The sequence below is a fragment of the Hyperoodon ampullatus genome, assembly GCF_949752795.1.
Source record: "Hyperoodon ampullatus genome assembly, chromosome: 17".
In the NCBI taxonomy this organism is placed as follows: domain Eukaryota; kingdom Metazoa; phylum Chordata; class Mammalia; order Artiodactyla; family Ziphiidae; genus Hyperoodon; species Hyperoodon ampullatus.
This window is the reverse complement of record NC_136930.1, coordinates 46,602,894-46,618,083: the sequence shown is the minus strand read 5'-3', so window position 1 is coordinate 46,618,083 and position 15,190 is coordinate 46,602,894. Positions and strand designations below refer to the sequence as shown.

The 15,190-nt window shown below is 34.1% G+C and overlaps 1 protein-coding gene across 28 annotated transcripts in view; it reads right to left on the bottom strand.

Moving 5' to 3' along the window:
* The window catches only part of RIMS2 (regulating synaptic membrane exocytosis 2), a gene marked incomplete at both ends in the record, with an annotated part of 562,776 nt that overhangs the window by 68,702 nt on the left and 478,884 nt on the right, over positions 1-15,190 (bottom strand). For 12 of the 28 annotated variants that reach the window (XM_079722698.1, XM_079722697.1, XM_079722700.1 and 9 more), the window contains one exon: positions 14,224-14,465. The exons of the other annotated variants lie outside the window; for them this stretch is intronic. In XM_079722698.1, coding sequence (XP_079578824.1) covers positions 14,224-14,465 — 242 coding nt within the window. The remainder of the gene's footprint in view (positions 1-14,223; positions 14,466-15,190) is intronic. 28 annotated transcript variants of the gene reach the window in all.

The following is a 15,190-nucleotide window of genomic DNA, read 5'->3' as shown; positions in this document are numbered from 1 at the left end:
ATTTGGAAGAAGAAATATTATACTTCCTTGAGGAAGGAAATAAACTTCAGTTTTCCATTTCAGTTGGAAATAAGAAATGGACTTTCAAACATAGAGTTACAGGTATTTAGTTACATGGTATTCCATCTCTCTCATTGTTCAGTACATTTACTATTTTGTTTCTAAAACACAGGTATTTTCATTTGTGCAAAATAATTTTTAATGTCCTTATTTTGGGGGGAAAACTTTCAAAATGAAAGAAGTCAAATGAACGCAGATTCTTAAATAGCATTTGTATTTTTTAAAGGAATCTATTTTAATGTATTGAAGTAGAACTAACAAATCGTCGTTTCCTGAAAGATAATTTTACAACTGACTGGTTAAGAGAAGAATTCAGCCTGGTTGAGAGGAAGTAAGAAACCTCTGGTCGCACATCTTCCCTTTGACACAGATAGCTCTAATTCAGAATAAATTAGCTCTGGCAGAGGAAGGAGGAAGACACAAGCGGAGGCCGGTGGCCATTGTTCTCCTACATTTTGCTACTATCTTTCCCTTAGAAAGGAGGGTTTGGATGAAAGGTGCTGAAGTAGAAATGACTCAGTTATGAGCACGTCCCACTGCAGGTTCTCTGTGGTTTTCTGCAATTATTTCCCTGCCTCTACACACTTCTATTTTTTCTTACTTCTGCATTCCATGCTGCCTCACCATCAATTGCCTCATCAGTATATTCCCCCACCTCATCTCATACTTCACTATTAGCTATTGTCCCAATCTCATTTTGTAAGCCATCATGAAGCTTCAAGTATAAAGCAATGGATTTCTCACATACTAGAACAAAATAAAAACCCAAACCCAAACCAAACCAAACCATTCTTTGGACTAAAAGGTACAGAAATTACATTCTCATGTCAGTACCAAACTTTAATGTGTAAGAGAATTATACTGGATCCACTTTCTCACTGTTTCAACCAAGCATATATCTAGGTTAAACTAGTATCTATTGCCTCTCTCCCTCAGAATATACATAGTATACAAATGCAGATCCTATACAGTTGAATTTAAATCCCTTTTCAAAAGGTCATTTGGCTTTCAACTGTTTTTAACAGAAACACACACAGATGCCACAGGGAGATTATTTGTGGACCATATTCATAAATGTGGAGATTGCTGAATAAACCATACATAAAGACAGAAGGGCACTGTACATATGTGCATATCATTCAATAGGCATTTGTTGAAACCCGACTATGTGCAAGAGCCGGGGTGGATGTAAAGATGAGCCAGACTAAGCTAGCATCTCCTGTGATATGCTTTCATGCTACGTGGTACATTTCCATCAAGGCAAACTTTGTAATTTTGATTAATTATTACTTTATTTATTTGTTAAGGCCTGTCTTTCCCACTGGAACATAAATACCACATGAAGAGGATCCCACTTAATATATACCATGGTGTCTGCCACAGAGTAGAATTTCAATAAATATTTATTAAATAACAATATGGAGACTTCCCTGGTGGCCAAGTGGTTAAGAGTCCACCTGCCAACCCGTGAAGTGGACACAGGTTCGAGCCCTGGTCTGGAAAGATCCCACATGCCGCGGAGCAACTAAGCCCGTGCGCCACAACTACTGAGCCGGCGCTCTAGAGCCTGCCAGCCACAATTACTGAGCCTGTGTGCCATGGCTAGTGAAGCCCACATGCCTAGAGCCCATGCTCCTCAACAAAGAGAAGCCACCACAATGAGAAGCCCGCACACCACAACGAAGAGTAGTCCCTGCTCGCCGCAACTAGAGAAAGCCCACACGCAGCTACAAAGACCTAATACAACCAAAAATAAATAAATAAATAAATAAATTTTAAAAAGCAATATGTTAAGATGTTATAAGGTAGTGAATAGGAATGTCAGTTTTTTAAAAAAGTCATACAATAAAAAGTTAGAAGGATTTGTCTACTTAGAGCAGCATCAGAGAGGAAAGATAGATTCTGTCTTAGTGTTTTTCATTCTATAAAGTCTGTGATACCAAAGAGGTTTCAAAGCCCAAGGGGACAATGAGCCAACACTCCTACCTTCTTCCATATGTTGAAAAAACAAGTTATGATTACTCCTAGTAGAATTTTACACTGCTTAGCTAGGGCTTTATTACATTTCCAACAAATACCTGCAACTGTCTCTTTGGAAGTCTTCCTAGTGGGTAACAGAAAAAGGACCCATCAAATAAAAAGCATCTAGTAGCTCCATATACCTATTCAGAGTATATGGGAATTTCATTAAAAAATGGTCTTTAACTTAAAATTGGGTTTTTATACTCTGTTTATACTCTGTGCTCAAAAACCTTAAAGCACTTAATTTTAATAAAATTAAAAGACTTCTTTAATATGTGCTGTTTAGCTTACAATTAAACTCATTATGGTTTAGTTATTTATTGGGCCTTTACTGATAACTAGGATGTACAATCTAATCCTCTGGCTATTTACGTCTTAAAATTATGTCCAATTACATTAAATAAAACCAACATTAAATTAAAAGTAGTTCCCTGAGAAACTTTTATTTTGAAGAGAACATTTTTTTCCTCTTAATGATATGAAAAGAACTAATTATTAAAACATTCTGTTAGCAGCAGTGGGGTCACATAGAGTATCACCTTTGAGTTTATCTGTCCATACAAATTCTAAGTCTCAGTTTTCTAATATGTGAAATGAGGATGATAAATTATATATCTCAGTTTGTGAAAATTCAAATGAACAAACTCATGCTATTGCTAATTATGTCTTTTTAATGACTGCAAGTTATTTTCTTAATTTTATATTAGAAAAAAAGTTTATATCTTAATAACTGGTATGTGTTCTTTGGTCAGATAGTGTAAATTGTGAAAGTTAACTTTTATTTCCATTTTGCATTGACTCCCAGGAAGCATACAGGATGTAAATAATAAATAAAAAAATATATCTACAATATTTCTTGAATCTCCCCACTTTTCCATCTCTATCCACTATCATCATTTGTGATAGGCAGAATTGTCCCTAAAGATGTCCATGCACTATTCTCTGGAATCTATAAATATGTTACATTATATTGCAAAAGGCACTTTGCAGATGTAATTAAGGTTAAGAAGCTTAAAACAGAGAGATATCCTGGATCATCTGAGTGGGCCCAATCTAATTACATGAGCCCTTAAAAGCAGAGAGCTTCCTCTGTCTGGAGAGATGCAGCAGAATGGGTACTCAGAGAGACTAGAAGCACAAGAAAGATTCAATGTGACATTGTCGGCTTGAAGATGAAGGGGGTCATGTGTCAAAGAAAATGGAAACCTTAGTCCTATGAAGGAAAGGAACAGAATTCTGCCAACAACCTGAATGAACTCAGAGAAAGAGTCTTCTCTTGAGCCTTCAAATAAAAGCCCAATACTGATGACACCTTGATTTTGGTCTTGTAAGACACAGAGAAGAGAAACCAGCCAAGATCACCTAGACTTCGGACAGAGTGGTAGATTTCCACTGTTTTAGGTAACTAAATTTGTTTTTGGTAATTTCTTATGGCAGCAACAGAAAACTAATACAACATTGATTAGGCCTGCATCATCTCTGCTCTAAACTAATAAAACTGTCTCTTATTTTTGATCTCAAGTCTTTAATGACAAAATCTTTCCAGCTCTGATTGTCATGACCCTGCTCCAAATACTGCAATAGCTCCCTACTGCCAACTCTATGGTTTGAACTATTTGGCCTGACATTAAGTTTTTTGTAATCTTGCCCCAACCTATATTGCTCGTGTCATCTCCCACTAAGTGTCAACTACTCTTTGCTCTGCTCATACAAAAACTGCATTTCCACGTCTCTGGGTCTAATATTGCCCATGTCTGAAATATCCATGCCTATTCCCATTCCTATTCTTCACAAGTTTAAACAACATTTAAAATTCAAGGCTCAGATCAACTGTTACTTTGGCATCAGTGTTGAAAGTAATCATTTCCACTGCTACACTAATGATAATATAATAATAATAATATTAACATTAACAGCTAAACTGTAAATAATATTAACAGTTGCAGCCACCATTTATTGAGAACTTGTTGGACAATGTTTTACGTGCTTTCATAAGTCTGCATAACAACCTCATGAGGTAGGAAGACAGATTCCATTATTTATACAGCTGAGAATGGAGGTTTAGAGAGGGTAAGTAACATGCCCATGTAGCAGAGATGGGATCTAGTATCTAAAACTCTGAAGTCTCTTTTCTCCATTCTGTTACACTCCCTTATAGAATATTCTTTGTACCTCTTGCTTGTCCTCATCATGTTCCAACTTGCTTTATATTTACTCAAGCCTACAACTCATTTCCTCTAGTAGATTTTAAGATTGAGTATAACAGCTATGAGAGAGTGGGGACTCCATTTTGTTAAGTTTTGTCTTCCATAGCACCCACTAAGATGCCTTCCTTGCAAAGAGTGATAAAAATGTTTACTTAATGAGATGAATAAATGCATGGTAATGTCTGTGCTTTAGGGAAATTATTAAAATACCGTAAGAATTCATTAGCAAATTTTTAATAATTTAAGAATGTAATATTTAGGCTTGAGAAGGGATAATGAAAGATAATTTGTAGATGTAAGTGGATACTTCCTTAACAATATCTTTCAAGAGCTCTGTTATTCTTTCCATAAAAAATAATAACAAAACACTAGAATATGAGATGAGAAATAAGAAATATTTGATATATTTATATAATCATTTATAGCTTTTAAAACTTCAATGTAGCAGTTTAACATCTGGAGGAATATAGTTTTAAATGTCCTTGTCTATAACAAAGATGCACTGAATTGTTCATTCATTCATTCAAAAACATATTGAGTATTTAGTAGATATCAACTATCATCTTAGGTACCATAGATATAAAAATGAATGAGATATAGTTCTTTCCATCAAGGATTTGAAGTCCAATGGAATTCAGACAAATTCAAATAAGTTATATATAAAATGTTATTAATACACAGATGACCCTTAAGAATCTAAAAAACAGGCTTATATTTTTTTGCCATTAAAAATATTTTTCAACTCAACAACAACAACAAAATAAACAGTCCAATTAGAAATTGGGTTTCTATACACTAATAATGAACTATCCGGAAGGAAAAATTAAGAAAGCAATCCCATTTACAATTGCATCAAAAAGAATAAATTACCTAGGAATAAATTTAACAAAAGAGGTTAAAGGCCTGTGCATTGAAAACTATTAGACATTGGTGAAAGAAACTGAGGAAGACACAAATAGATGGAAAGATATTCTGTGCTCATTGATTGGAAGAATTAATATTGTTAAGATGTCCATACTACCCAAAGCAATCTACAGATTCAATGCAATCTCTATCAAAATTCCAATGGCATTTTTCACAGAAACAGAATAAACAATCCTAAAATTTGTATGGAACCACAAAAGGCTCTTCAAATAGCCAAAGCAAACTTGAGAAAGAAGAACAAAGTTGGAGGCATCACACTCTCTGACTTCAAATTATATTACAAAGCAATAGTAATCAAAATAGTATAATACTGGCATAAAGACAGACACATTGATCAATGGCACAGAATAGAGAGCCAAGGAACAAACCCATGCATTTTTGTCAATTAATTTACAACAAAGGAGCCAAGAATATACAATGGGGAAAGGACAGTCTCTTCAATAAATAGTGTTGGGAAAACTGGACAGCCACATGCAAAAGAACGAAACTGACCACTATCTTACACCATACACAAAAATTAACTCAAAATGGATTAAAGACTTGAAGCTAAGACTTGAAACCATAAAACTCTTAGAAGAAAACATAGTAAACCCTTGACATCCATATTGGCAATGATTTTTTGAATTTGACACCAAAAGCAAAGGCAATAAAAGCAAAAATAAACAAGTGGGACTACATAAAACTAAAAAGCTTCTGCACAGCAGAGGAACCCTCAACAAAATGAAAAAGCAACCTACTGAATGGGAGAAAATATTTGCAAATAATATATCTGATAAGGGGTTAATATCCAAAATACATAAAGAACTCAGAGAACTAGTAGTAAAAAACCCAAATAATTCAATTTAAAAACGGGTAAAGGATCCGAATAGACATTTTTTCAAAAGGACATACAGATGGGCAACAGGTACATTAAAACATGCTCAACATCACTAATTATCAGGGAAATGCAAATCAAACCCACAATGAGAATATCACCTCACACCTGGTAGAATGGCTATTATCAAAAAGACAAGAAATAACAAGTGTTGGTGAGGATGTGGAGGAAAGGAAACCTTTGTACACTGCTGGTGGGAATGTAAATTGGTGCAGCATCTAAAGAAAACAGTATGGAGGTTGCTCAAAAAATTAAAAAGTAGAGCTACCATATAATCCAGCAATTCTACCTCTGGGTATTTATCTGAAGAAAATGAAAACCCTAACTTGAAAAGATATTTGTACTCCATGTTCACTGCAACATTATTTATAATAGCCAAGTTAGGGAAACAACCTAAGTATCAACTGATGGATGAATGGATAAAGAAAATGTGATACACACAGACGCACACACACTACTCAACCATAGAAAAGAATGAAATCTTGTCATCTGTGAGAACATGGATGGACCTTCAGGCTTATGCCAAGTAAAATAAGTCAGACAGAGAAAGACAAATATCATCCTGTTTGATATATATATATGGAATCTTAAAAAAAACCCAAAAAGCACTAAGCTCATAGATACAGGGAACAGATTGGTGGTTGCTAGAGGCCAGGTGGGGGTATTGGTAAAATGGGTAAAGGGAGTCAAAAGGTACAAACTCCCAGTTGTAAAATAAACAAGTCATGGGGATGTAATGTACAGCATGGTGACTAATAAAAATGTTGTAATAATAATACTGTATTGCATATTTGAAAATTATTAAGAGATTAATCTTAAAAGTTCTCATCCCAAGAAAAAAAATTCTGTAACTATATAAGGTGATAGGTGTTAACTAGACTTATTGTAGTGATCATCTCACAACATATACAAATACTGAATCATCATGTTGTGCACCTGAAACTAATATAATGTTGTATGTCAGTTATACCTCAATTAAAAAAAAAAGAAAATGGGCAAAGGACTCAAATATACATTTCTACAAAGAAGATACACAAACAGCCAATAAGCTCATGAAAAGATGCTCAGTATCACTAATCATTAGGGAAATACAAATCTGAACTACAATGAGAGACCACCTCCATTTCAGTAAAAAGAAAATTATAAATTATATATTTACTTTTAGAAAACATAAAATACATACAAATATTTTAAAAGATTAAAATGCAATAAATATTTGCAAATCATTATTTCAAATGGTAAAATAAGACTTTATGCTCTCAAGAAAAATGTTTGAAGTAATGTACATTATAGTTTTTAAAAATATTGGTTTGCTTACAAAACTGCTTCCTCTTTTTCCTGAGCACTCCCTAGACTACATTTCCCAACCTCCCATTTTCTAGCATCAGCCTTGTGACTGAGTTGTAGCCAATGAAATAAAAGCAGAAGTGACTCCATTATTTCCAAATCTTGCCCATAAAAACTTCCCATGTGCTGGCTGAATACAGAGGGCCCCAAGGCCCTAGAAGATGGTAGAGCCATGAGATGAAAAGAGCCTCAAACTCTGAATGACCATAGGGCAGGCCACCGGCCCACTGCGAATAACTGCATTGGACTGATATTTGCTCAATGAATGAACTTCTTTTGTACTAAGTTTTCAAGGTTTATGTTTTATTGCAGCTGGTATTATCTTAGCTACTAAATAGAGCAACTCGAAGGTGTGCTTCCAAATTCAGTTTTCTCATACTTGGTTTTAATAATGTCATAGTTGAAAAAGAAACTTCATAACAAAACACCACAGATCATATAAAGTATAAATGTAAAGTTCATTGTTAATAATAGTGGATATAAATCTGTATTTTATTAATTTTCCTGAGAACTTAGGAATTTTTAGTGACTTTTTGTCAGATCTTAGGGTGTCACTTTGTTTATTTCATCAGTGGCTAACGAAAAGCCTGACTAGGAGTAGAAGTTTCAGGACTACCTTTTTTTGTGTAGTTGCAGTATTAGTATCACACTTAATCCAGTTTCATTGCAGGAATCTCTGTAAGCCTCTTGCCCATTTTCTTGTGGTTAAGGAAACTAACATCTCCAGAAAGGCATGCAACACCTGACTGACATCCAGACCAACTGAGAAAACTAGGGCGAAGCCATATGTTAAATACGGTAGTGCTTAATTTCTTTTTTGTCTTTTAGATTAAAAGGAAAAATAAGTTCTACCATTTTTGTTTCATCCTCCAGAGAACTTCATCATGAACCCCAAAGGAGTACATGGGCCTTTCATCGGAGATCACTATATTTGATACTATACCAGACACTGAGAAGGATGTACAAAATAAGAAAAAAGTCTAGCCAAGAGATAGACAAATACATAAATGATTACAGTTATTAAGTATTATAATTAGAGGAAATATAAAGTACTGGGTGAGCTTAGAAATTACTACAAGATGAAAAGAGCAGAGATTCCTGAGTGGCCACAGGTTATAACAGCTGATTTCTACTTAAGCTCTGGATCCGAAGCTCTCTCACCTACTCAGTTGTTCCCACAAGTATTCCCTCTCATTAAAAAACCAAAACTCTTCTTTGATCTATTTCTTCCAAGCTATAGTTCTATTTTTTTATTTCCCTTTTTATCAAAAATCCTAGAAATTGTTTTTATTTGCACACAGTAGTCACTAATCATATGTGCCTACTTAAAATTATATAAATTAAAAATGTAAAAAAATTTAAAATTCAGTTACTCAGTCACACAAGCCACATTTCAAGTGCTCAATAGCCACATGTTGGTTGTATGGTAGCCACATGTTGTCTACCATATTGTATTGGATAATGCAGATATAGAACAATGCCAACACTGCTAAAGGTTCTATTGGACAGTGCTGGTCTAGACTATAACAGAATAATTAAGAACGAAGTCTCCAGGTCTATACTGCCTGGATTTAAATCCCAACTTCGACCCTTAACTAGTTAAGTAAACTTGGGGAAGTTACTCCCCTTCTGCCTACTTTGATTCCCTCATCTATAAAATGAGGGTAATAGTAATTAATTCTTGCTCCATAACATTGTAAGATTTAAATGATTTACATGTAAAGTGCTTAAAACAGTGCCTAGCACATGAAAGTGCTCAATAAGTATTAGGTGTTCTAATTTTTATTCTTGAAATTATTCTCACGGACTCTACTTCACCTCCCATTTTTGTTAACCTGCTACAATCAGGCTTTGTCCACCATTGCAAGGTTTGTCAAGGTTTACCAAATTCCTCCATCTTGTGAAATCCAATGGTCAACTCCCAATCTTCATCTTATTTGAACTACCAGAAGCACTTGACAGAGATGATCAGCTTTCTTAAAATATTTTCTTCCTTTGGTTTCCAAGATACCATATTCTTCTTTTTCATTTTCTTTAATGGCTGCTCTCTCTTAAGTTTCCTTTAATGGATTCTCTTCCTGATATCTAAATGTTGGCATATACCAGGGCTCTGTCTTTAGTTTTCTTCTTGATTCAAGTTACACAAAGTAATATTATCTAGTGCCATGGCTTTAAATATTACCTGCTGATTACTCCCAAATTACATGCTTAGCCTTGACCTACTATGGATGCATATCCAACTAACCATATAATGACTGTACTTAGATGTCTCATGGGCATCTCAAAATCGACATGTCTAAAATAGAATTCCTGATTCCCCATGAAGCTGAATTTGCTATTGATAGCTTACATCTATAAAATGATTTTTAAATTCTGAAAGCATTTTCTTATACATTTAAAGTATTATCTTTATAAAAACTCTGTTAGGACAGTAGGTGTTAAACCCAACTGTCAGATGAACATTCTATGACTCAGATATGTTGGGCAGGTTTTCTTAAGTGGCCATATTTGATATCTTATATAACCCAGAGTAAGCAATAGCATCCAATTCTCCTTATTCACCCTATGTGCTTTCTACAAGGCTGTGATGTTTAGCAAGATATATTTAAGCTTTAAAAATGGTGAGTTTCCACTTAACAGTCAAAGAGGGATACAAAATAGCCTGGGAAAAGAAGGGAGATATGACTAAGCTACTATGTGTATTAACCAACATATCTTTATAAATGGTTTCCCCTTCACCAATTATTGTTTATGTATGATTACTGATCCTACATAATCATACATAATCATAATCCAGAATAATTTTGACATTCTTTAGAAAGATATCATTTTGCTGAGTTTTCTACTCTTCAGAAGTCAAGTAAGCAGTCTTTATCTGGTCTTGAAATCCACACTGGTAAAATGATATTTACTTTTACAATGATGAGTATCATTTTAAGAAGTTGAAGATATTATGGTATATCATTAATTAAATGATAACTATAAATTAATTACATGCAGATGTCCATGCAAAGGCCAGAAAAATCAAAACAAAGGATCTATTGTAAGATCCAACATCATAAATCCATTCATTGTTTTAGATAATGTTATCATATGACCAAAGAGTTTAGGTATTAAATTGGAAGATTTCAGTTTTAAACACTGCTAGAGCTTGTTACTGCATTTTTAAGAAAACATAAAAACCTTACTTGAGACATATACACAGAAATACAGAATTTAGAAACCCACTGAAAGTTTGGAGTCCAGTAATTACAAAACAATCTCTGTTGGCTATTGTACAGTTAATCTCTGGCTTTAAAATGAGAGATATTCTGAATTCTATTGTCAATGTAGGTCGAAGCTATACGGTGTGTACGTAGGAATGCAACTGCACATTTTAAGAATGATCAAAAATTTAACAATTATAATGTTACTGAATATAAATGTAGACAACAACAAAAAGGAACACGTTATTTTCTGCTATGCTGTATACATAGGAAGGGGCTATATGGTATAACAAAGAACTACACATTTCTTAAATCTACTAACATCACAGTGTTTTTGACAATAAAAATCAAATCAGTGTATGGTCAACAGATCTCTATTTTTAAATAAAAATATTGTCAAAGAAAGATATATGGGATATTAATGCCAAAACTATGAAGACATGAAATTGATCATTGAGAAATATTGACCACCTTCTTCAAACGTTCTATACTCTTAGCTTCTGTGACACTACTCTCTCATAGTGTTTGTCCTTTCTTCATGATAATTTCTTCTTGGTCTTCATTGGCTCCTGTTCCTCTGTCCAATTCTAAAAGGTTAATCTTCCACAGAGTACTGCCTTCACCTACTACTCTTTTATCTGTAGTGTTCTTCTTGGGCAGTCTCACTCTTGTTCATGGTTTCAAGCAACCTCTAAACTTTATAACTCCCAGATTTATGTCTCTGGTTCTGACACGAGCTTTAGAAGAGTTTATTTAAATATGTTCTAGACATTTCTACTTGGATGCTCCATAGATATCTCAGATTCAAAGTGTCCTAATTTGACACCTCTCCTTCTCCCAACCTACTCCTTCTTTTATACTTCCAATATCCATTAATAGCACCACAACCATCCATCCAGGGATGCAAGCCAGAAATATGGGGATTACCTTAAAATCTTCTCTCTTTCACCTCCCCACATCCGACCCATCAATAAGTTGGGTGACTGACTACTAATTTTGCTTGTTAACAATCCCCTGAATTTATCAACCCCTCTCTATCTTTATTATAACTGACAACTCACTTAGTTCAGGATCTTATCTCTTATCTGAAATATTGTACTACTCTGCTAATTCATCCTAAAATCCTCTTTACCAGATGCTGACTTAGGTTTACTTCTTTATTGCAGTTCCACTAGATATAAGCTCCAAGAGAAGGATCTCATCCTGTCCATGTTTTCTTTAGAATACATCATATGGTAGATGCTCAAAAAATATTTGTTAGATAAGTAATGGCAGCCTGAATGGCCTACAAAATATATATTATGCAAATCTAACCATATCAATTCTCTACTGAAAACCCTTTAAAACTTCCCATCACCTACAAATTAATATGATCTATAAGACTCTCCATGACCTATCGACCTTGCCTCTAGCCACATTCAGTCCAAAATTTTTTGTTAAAATCACACCTATTTCCTATCATTCCAATATATGTAATACTTCCATTACTTTGTCATTATGGTTTCTATCTGGAACACCTTTCTAATTGTCCTTTACCTGGTTATCAATCACTCTTTTTTCAGGCCTTGGATCAGGCAACATCTCCTCCAGGTATTCACTCCTGGAATTCTAGGTTGGTTCAAACAATCCTCCTCTGAGCACTCAGCACACTTTCTATGTAATTCTAGTTTTACCACTGACATAGGATCTTGAAGCAATCTGTTTAAGTATCTATCTTCTACTAGAGTATAAGCAACTCAGGTTATAAATGATTTCTTATTCATCTGTGTTCTCCATGTGCCTGGCACATAGTAAGTGCTCAAACCCCTGAATGAATAGAATTATTTATTTCATTTAACACCACATATTCTGAAACTAATATAATTTTGTAAATCAACTATACATCAGTAAAAATCTATTGAAGAAATAATTTATAGATTGACTCTTGTCCTCTTTATTTGGCCTCATCATCCCTTAACCATATACTCTTTGCTCTATAGAAGACTTGCATTGCTCTGAAGAAGACATTTATTTCTACCTCTGCATGCTTACCCTTTCTTGTGTTTGGAATACTTGTTTCTTTTTATGCATCAGATGAACTTCTGCTCATCTTTCTTTTTTTTAGTTTTCTTTAAAAATAATTTTGAATCACTATGTTGTACATCTGTACACCACATATTCTCTAACTTGTAGTCTTATCAGTGTCTATTTTAGGATCTTCATTTTTTAGATTAATAGACTATTTTTTAGAGCAGTTTTGTCTTTACAAATGTTTGTAAGTTTTAAAGAGAAAAATGCAATAAATAAAATTCTAACTGCGAGAGAAAAAAAACCTCTCAATTTCAAAAGGCCAACATCTATCATTTTAGCACAACACAGTTAATTATGTATAAATGTTAGCAATTTTAAAAATCCTTTAAATATGATCTCTATGTCCATAAATTAAATTTCTAATTCTATATTAAAATGCAAAGTAACATTTTAAAACACCAAGTGAAAAATTACTCTAACATAATCACATTAAATATAGTAAGTTACAACCAGGATATAAGGAATGCCATCAAATAATTATCTCAAAATAATACTATTATATAAGGCTCAAATTCCAGAATCACTGTTACAGTTTGTAAAACCAAGGTTAGCCGGGACCAGGAATTAACATATCCTTAAATTCTTTTGTGCTGTAGATTTATGCCCTGGCTTCTCTGTACCAGAACCCTAGTATTCAGACATAAATGAGATTTAATCCATTTGCTTATAATTTATTTGCTGTAAAAGAAACACCGTATTATATGCTTTTGTTTGTGTGTTAAGTAGAAGATATACTATTATTTCCAAGATATCAGGGACTTAATGCTTAATTATCAACACCCATTTGAAAAAAGGCATTGCTTTGACTCACAAATTTCTTAATTACTAACAGTGGGTTTTCTGAGTAGGAGTGTGGTATCTAATTTATTTTTGCAGATGTGATTACACGAGACTGAATTTTAAAGTAGCAAAGCTTTGAGTATCTTCCCTGTCAGCAGAAAATTCCTCCATCCCTGCTGCTGGAGAATATTGCTGCTTGAAGTGTTAACAGGGAAATAAAAACTGCAGTGAGAAAATTGATACAACTGGTAAATGCTGCTTACAAACTGAAAAAGAAGTTAGGTTGTCAGCAATAAATGAAGTATATTATTCACACAAAATATGTGGTGTCACCTTCATCACGGTAACTTGCTGGGAGTGGAAATTAACTTGGCTGGTTCCAACTTGAGGAACCTAAAGAAAAGTAAATATCTCACAGATCAGAGTACCTTTACAAAGGACCAGCAACTGACAATCAGGAGGACCACAGCTTAACTTCTCTCTGAGGACAAAAGACGTTAAGTGCATTTCAAGAACAGTAACCAAGGTTCACTGAGAAGCAGGTTCACTGATCACTGAAAAATCAAATCATTGTTATATTTTCGGAAAAGTTAACTAGTTTAAAATATGCCCCTTTACTTCTGGAACATGTCATCATCTACACATTACTGAGACAGAATAAGAGAAAAGAATATGTATTTTAATTAATTACAACTCAGTTAGGAAGTGAAAAGAGTAACATAAAAATGCCTACCCGTTTGGCTGAGCTGAGAAGCACTGCGGCTTTTCCGGGAGAGACCAACAATAGCTACCATTTTGGCCCCAATGCTAGAGCGCCGCTTTTTGCTGCTGGTGCCCAAGGCGCCCACTGCAGTGTCAGACTGGCTGCCATCATTCTTCTCCAGCGAGCACATGTCTCCGCTGATGCTGCTGCTTTTAGTCATGTTCTTCCCTGAGATGCCCATTTGTCTGCTTTGCATTTTGGATGTAAAGACACTGTAGGCCGATGGATCATTAAAAGTGAGGACAAGAGTAAAAAGGAAAAGACAGAAAAGGTATTTTAGATGAAATATCTGGAGTATAATTCAATTATATCATTAGTGGGACATATTTTTAGGACTCAAAAATTTTCAAATACCATGGTCTTGAATGGGTTTTACTATTCAGGGCCAACCTTAACGTAACTATCCAAAATCAGACATGATTTCCTTTCTGCTTTCAAAAAAGGCACTGGTTTGCACGGCCACAGGAAAAAAATATTTGCGAAAAATCAGTGGGCTCATTTAAGAGAATATGCTGTCCTGCAAGTGCAATAAACTTTGAGGCAGCCTTATAACATACGAAAGAAGTTTCCAAAGCATTCTTCTCGAATTTGCTTTACTATCGCTTTCAAAGAGAAATTCGATGAGTGGGGAAATTTTACAAAAAATGGCAAGAATTACAGCATCTATTGCTAAGAGTGGCTCTTTAAGTTTCTCATTTTATTAATGAGATTTTTCTAATAGTTGTTAAATTTTCTAACAGGGATTGATGTTTTCATTAGTTTTAAATTAAAAATAATTTATTTCACTTTACACTTTCATATATTGATATAAGTTTATATTCCAAAAATGAAGAAAAGATTTTCCTCTTGCATTCATTTGAAAGAAAGAAACATTCAGTTTTCTAGACAATATGGTCAGAAGGCAATAATTTTTAAAACATTTAAAAAATTTTAAAAT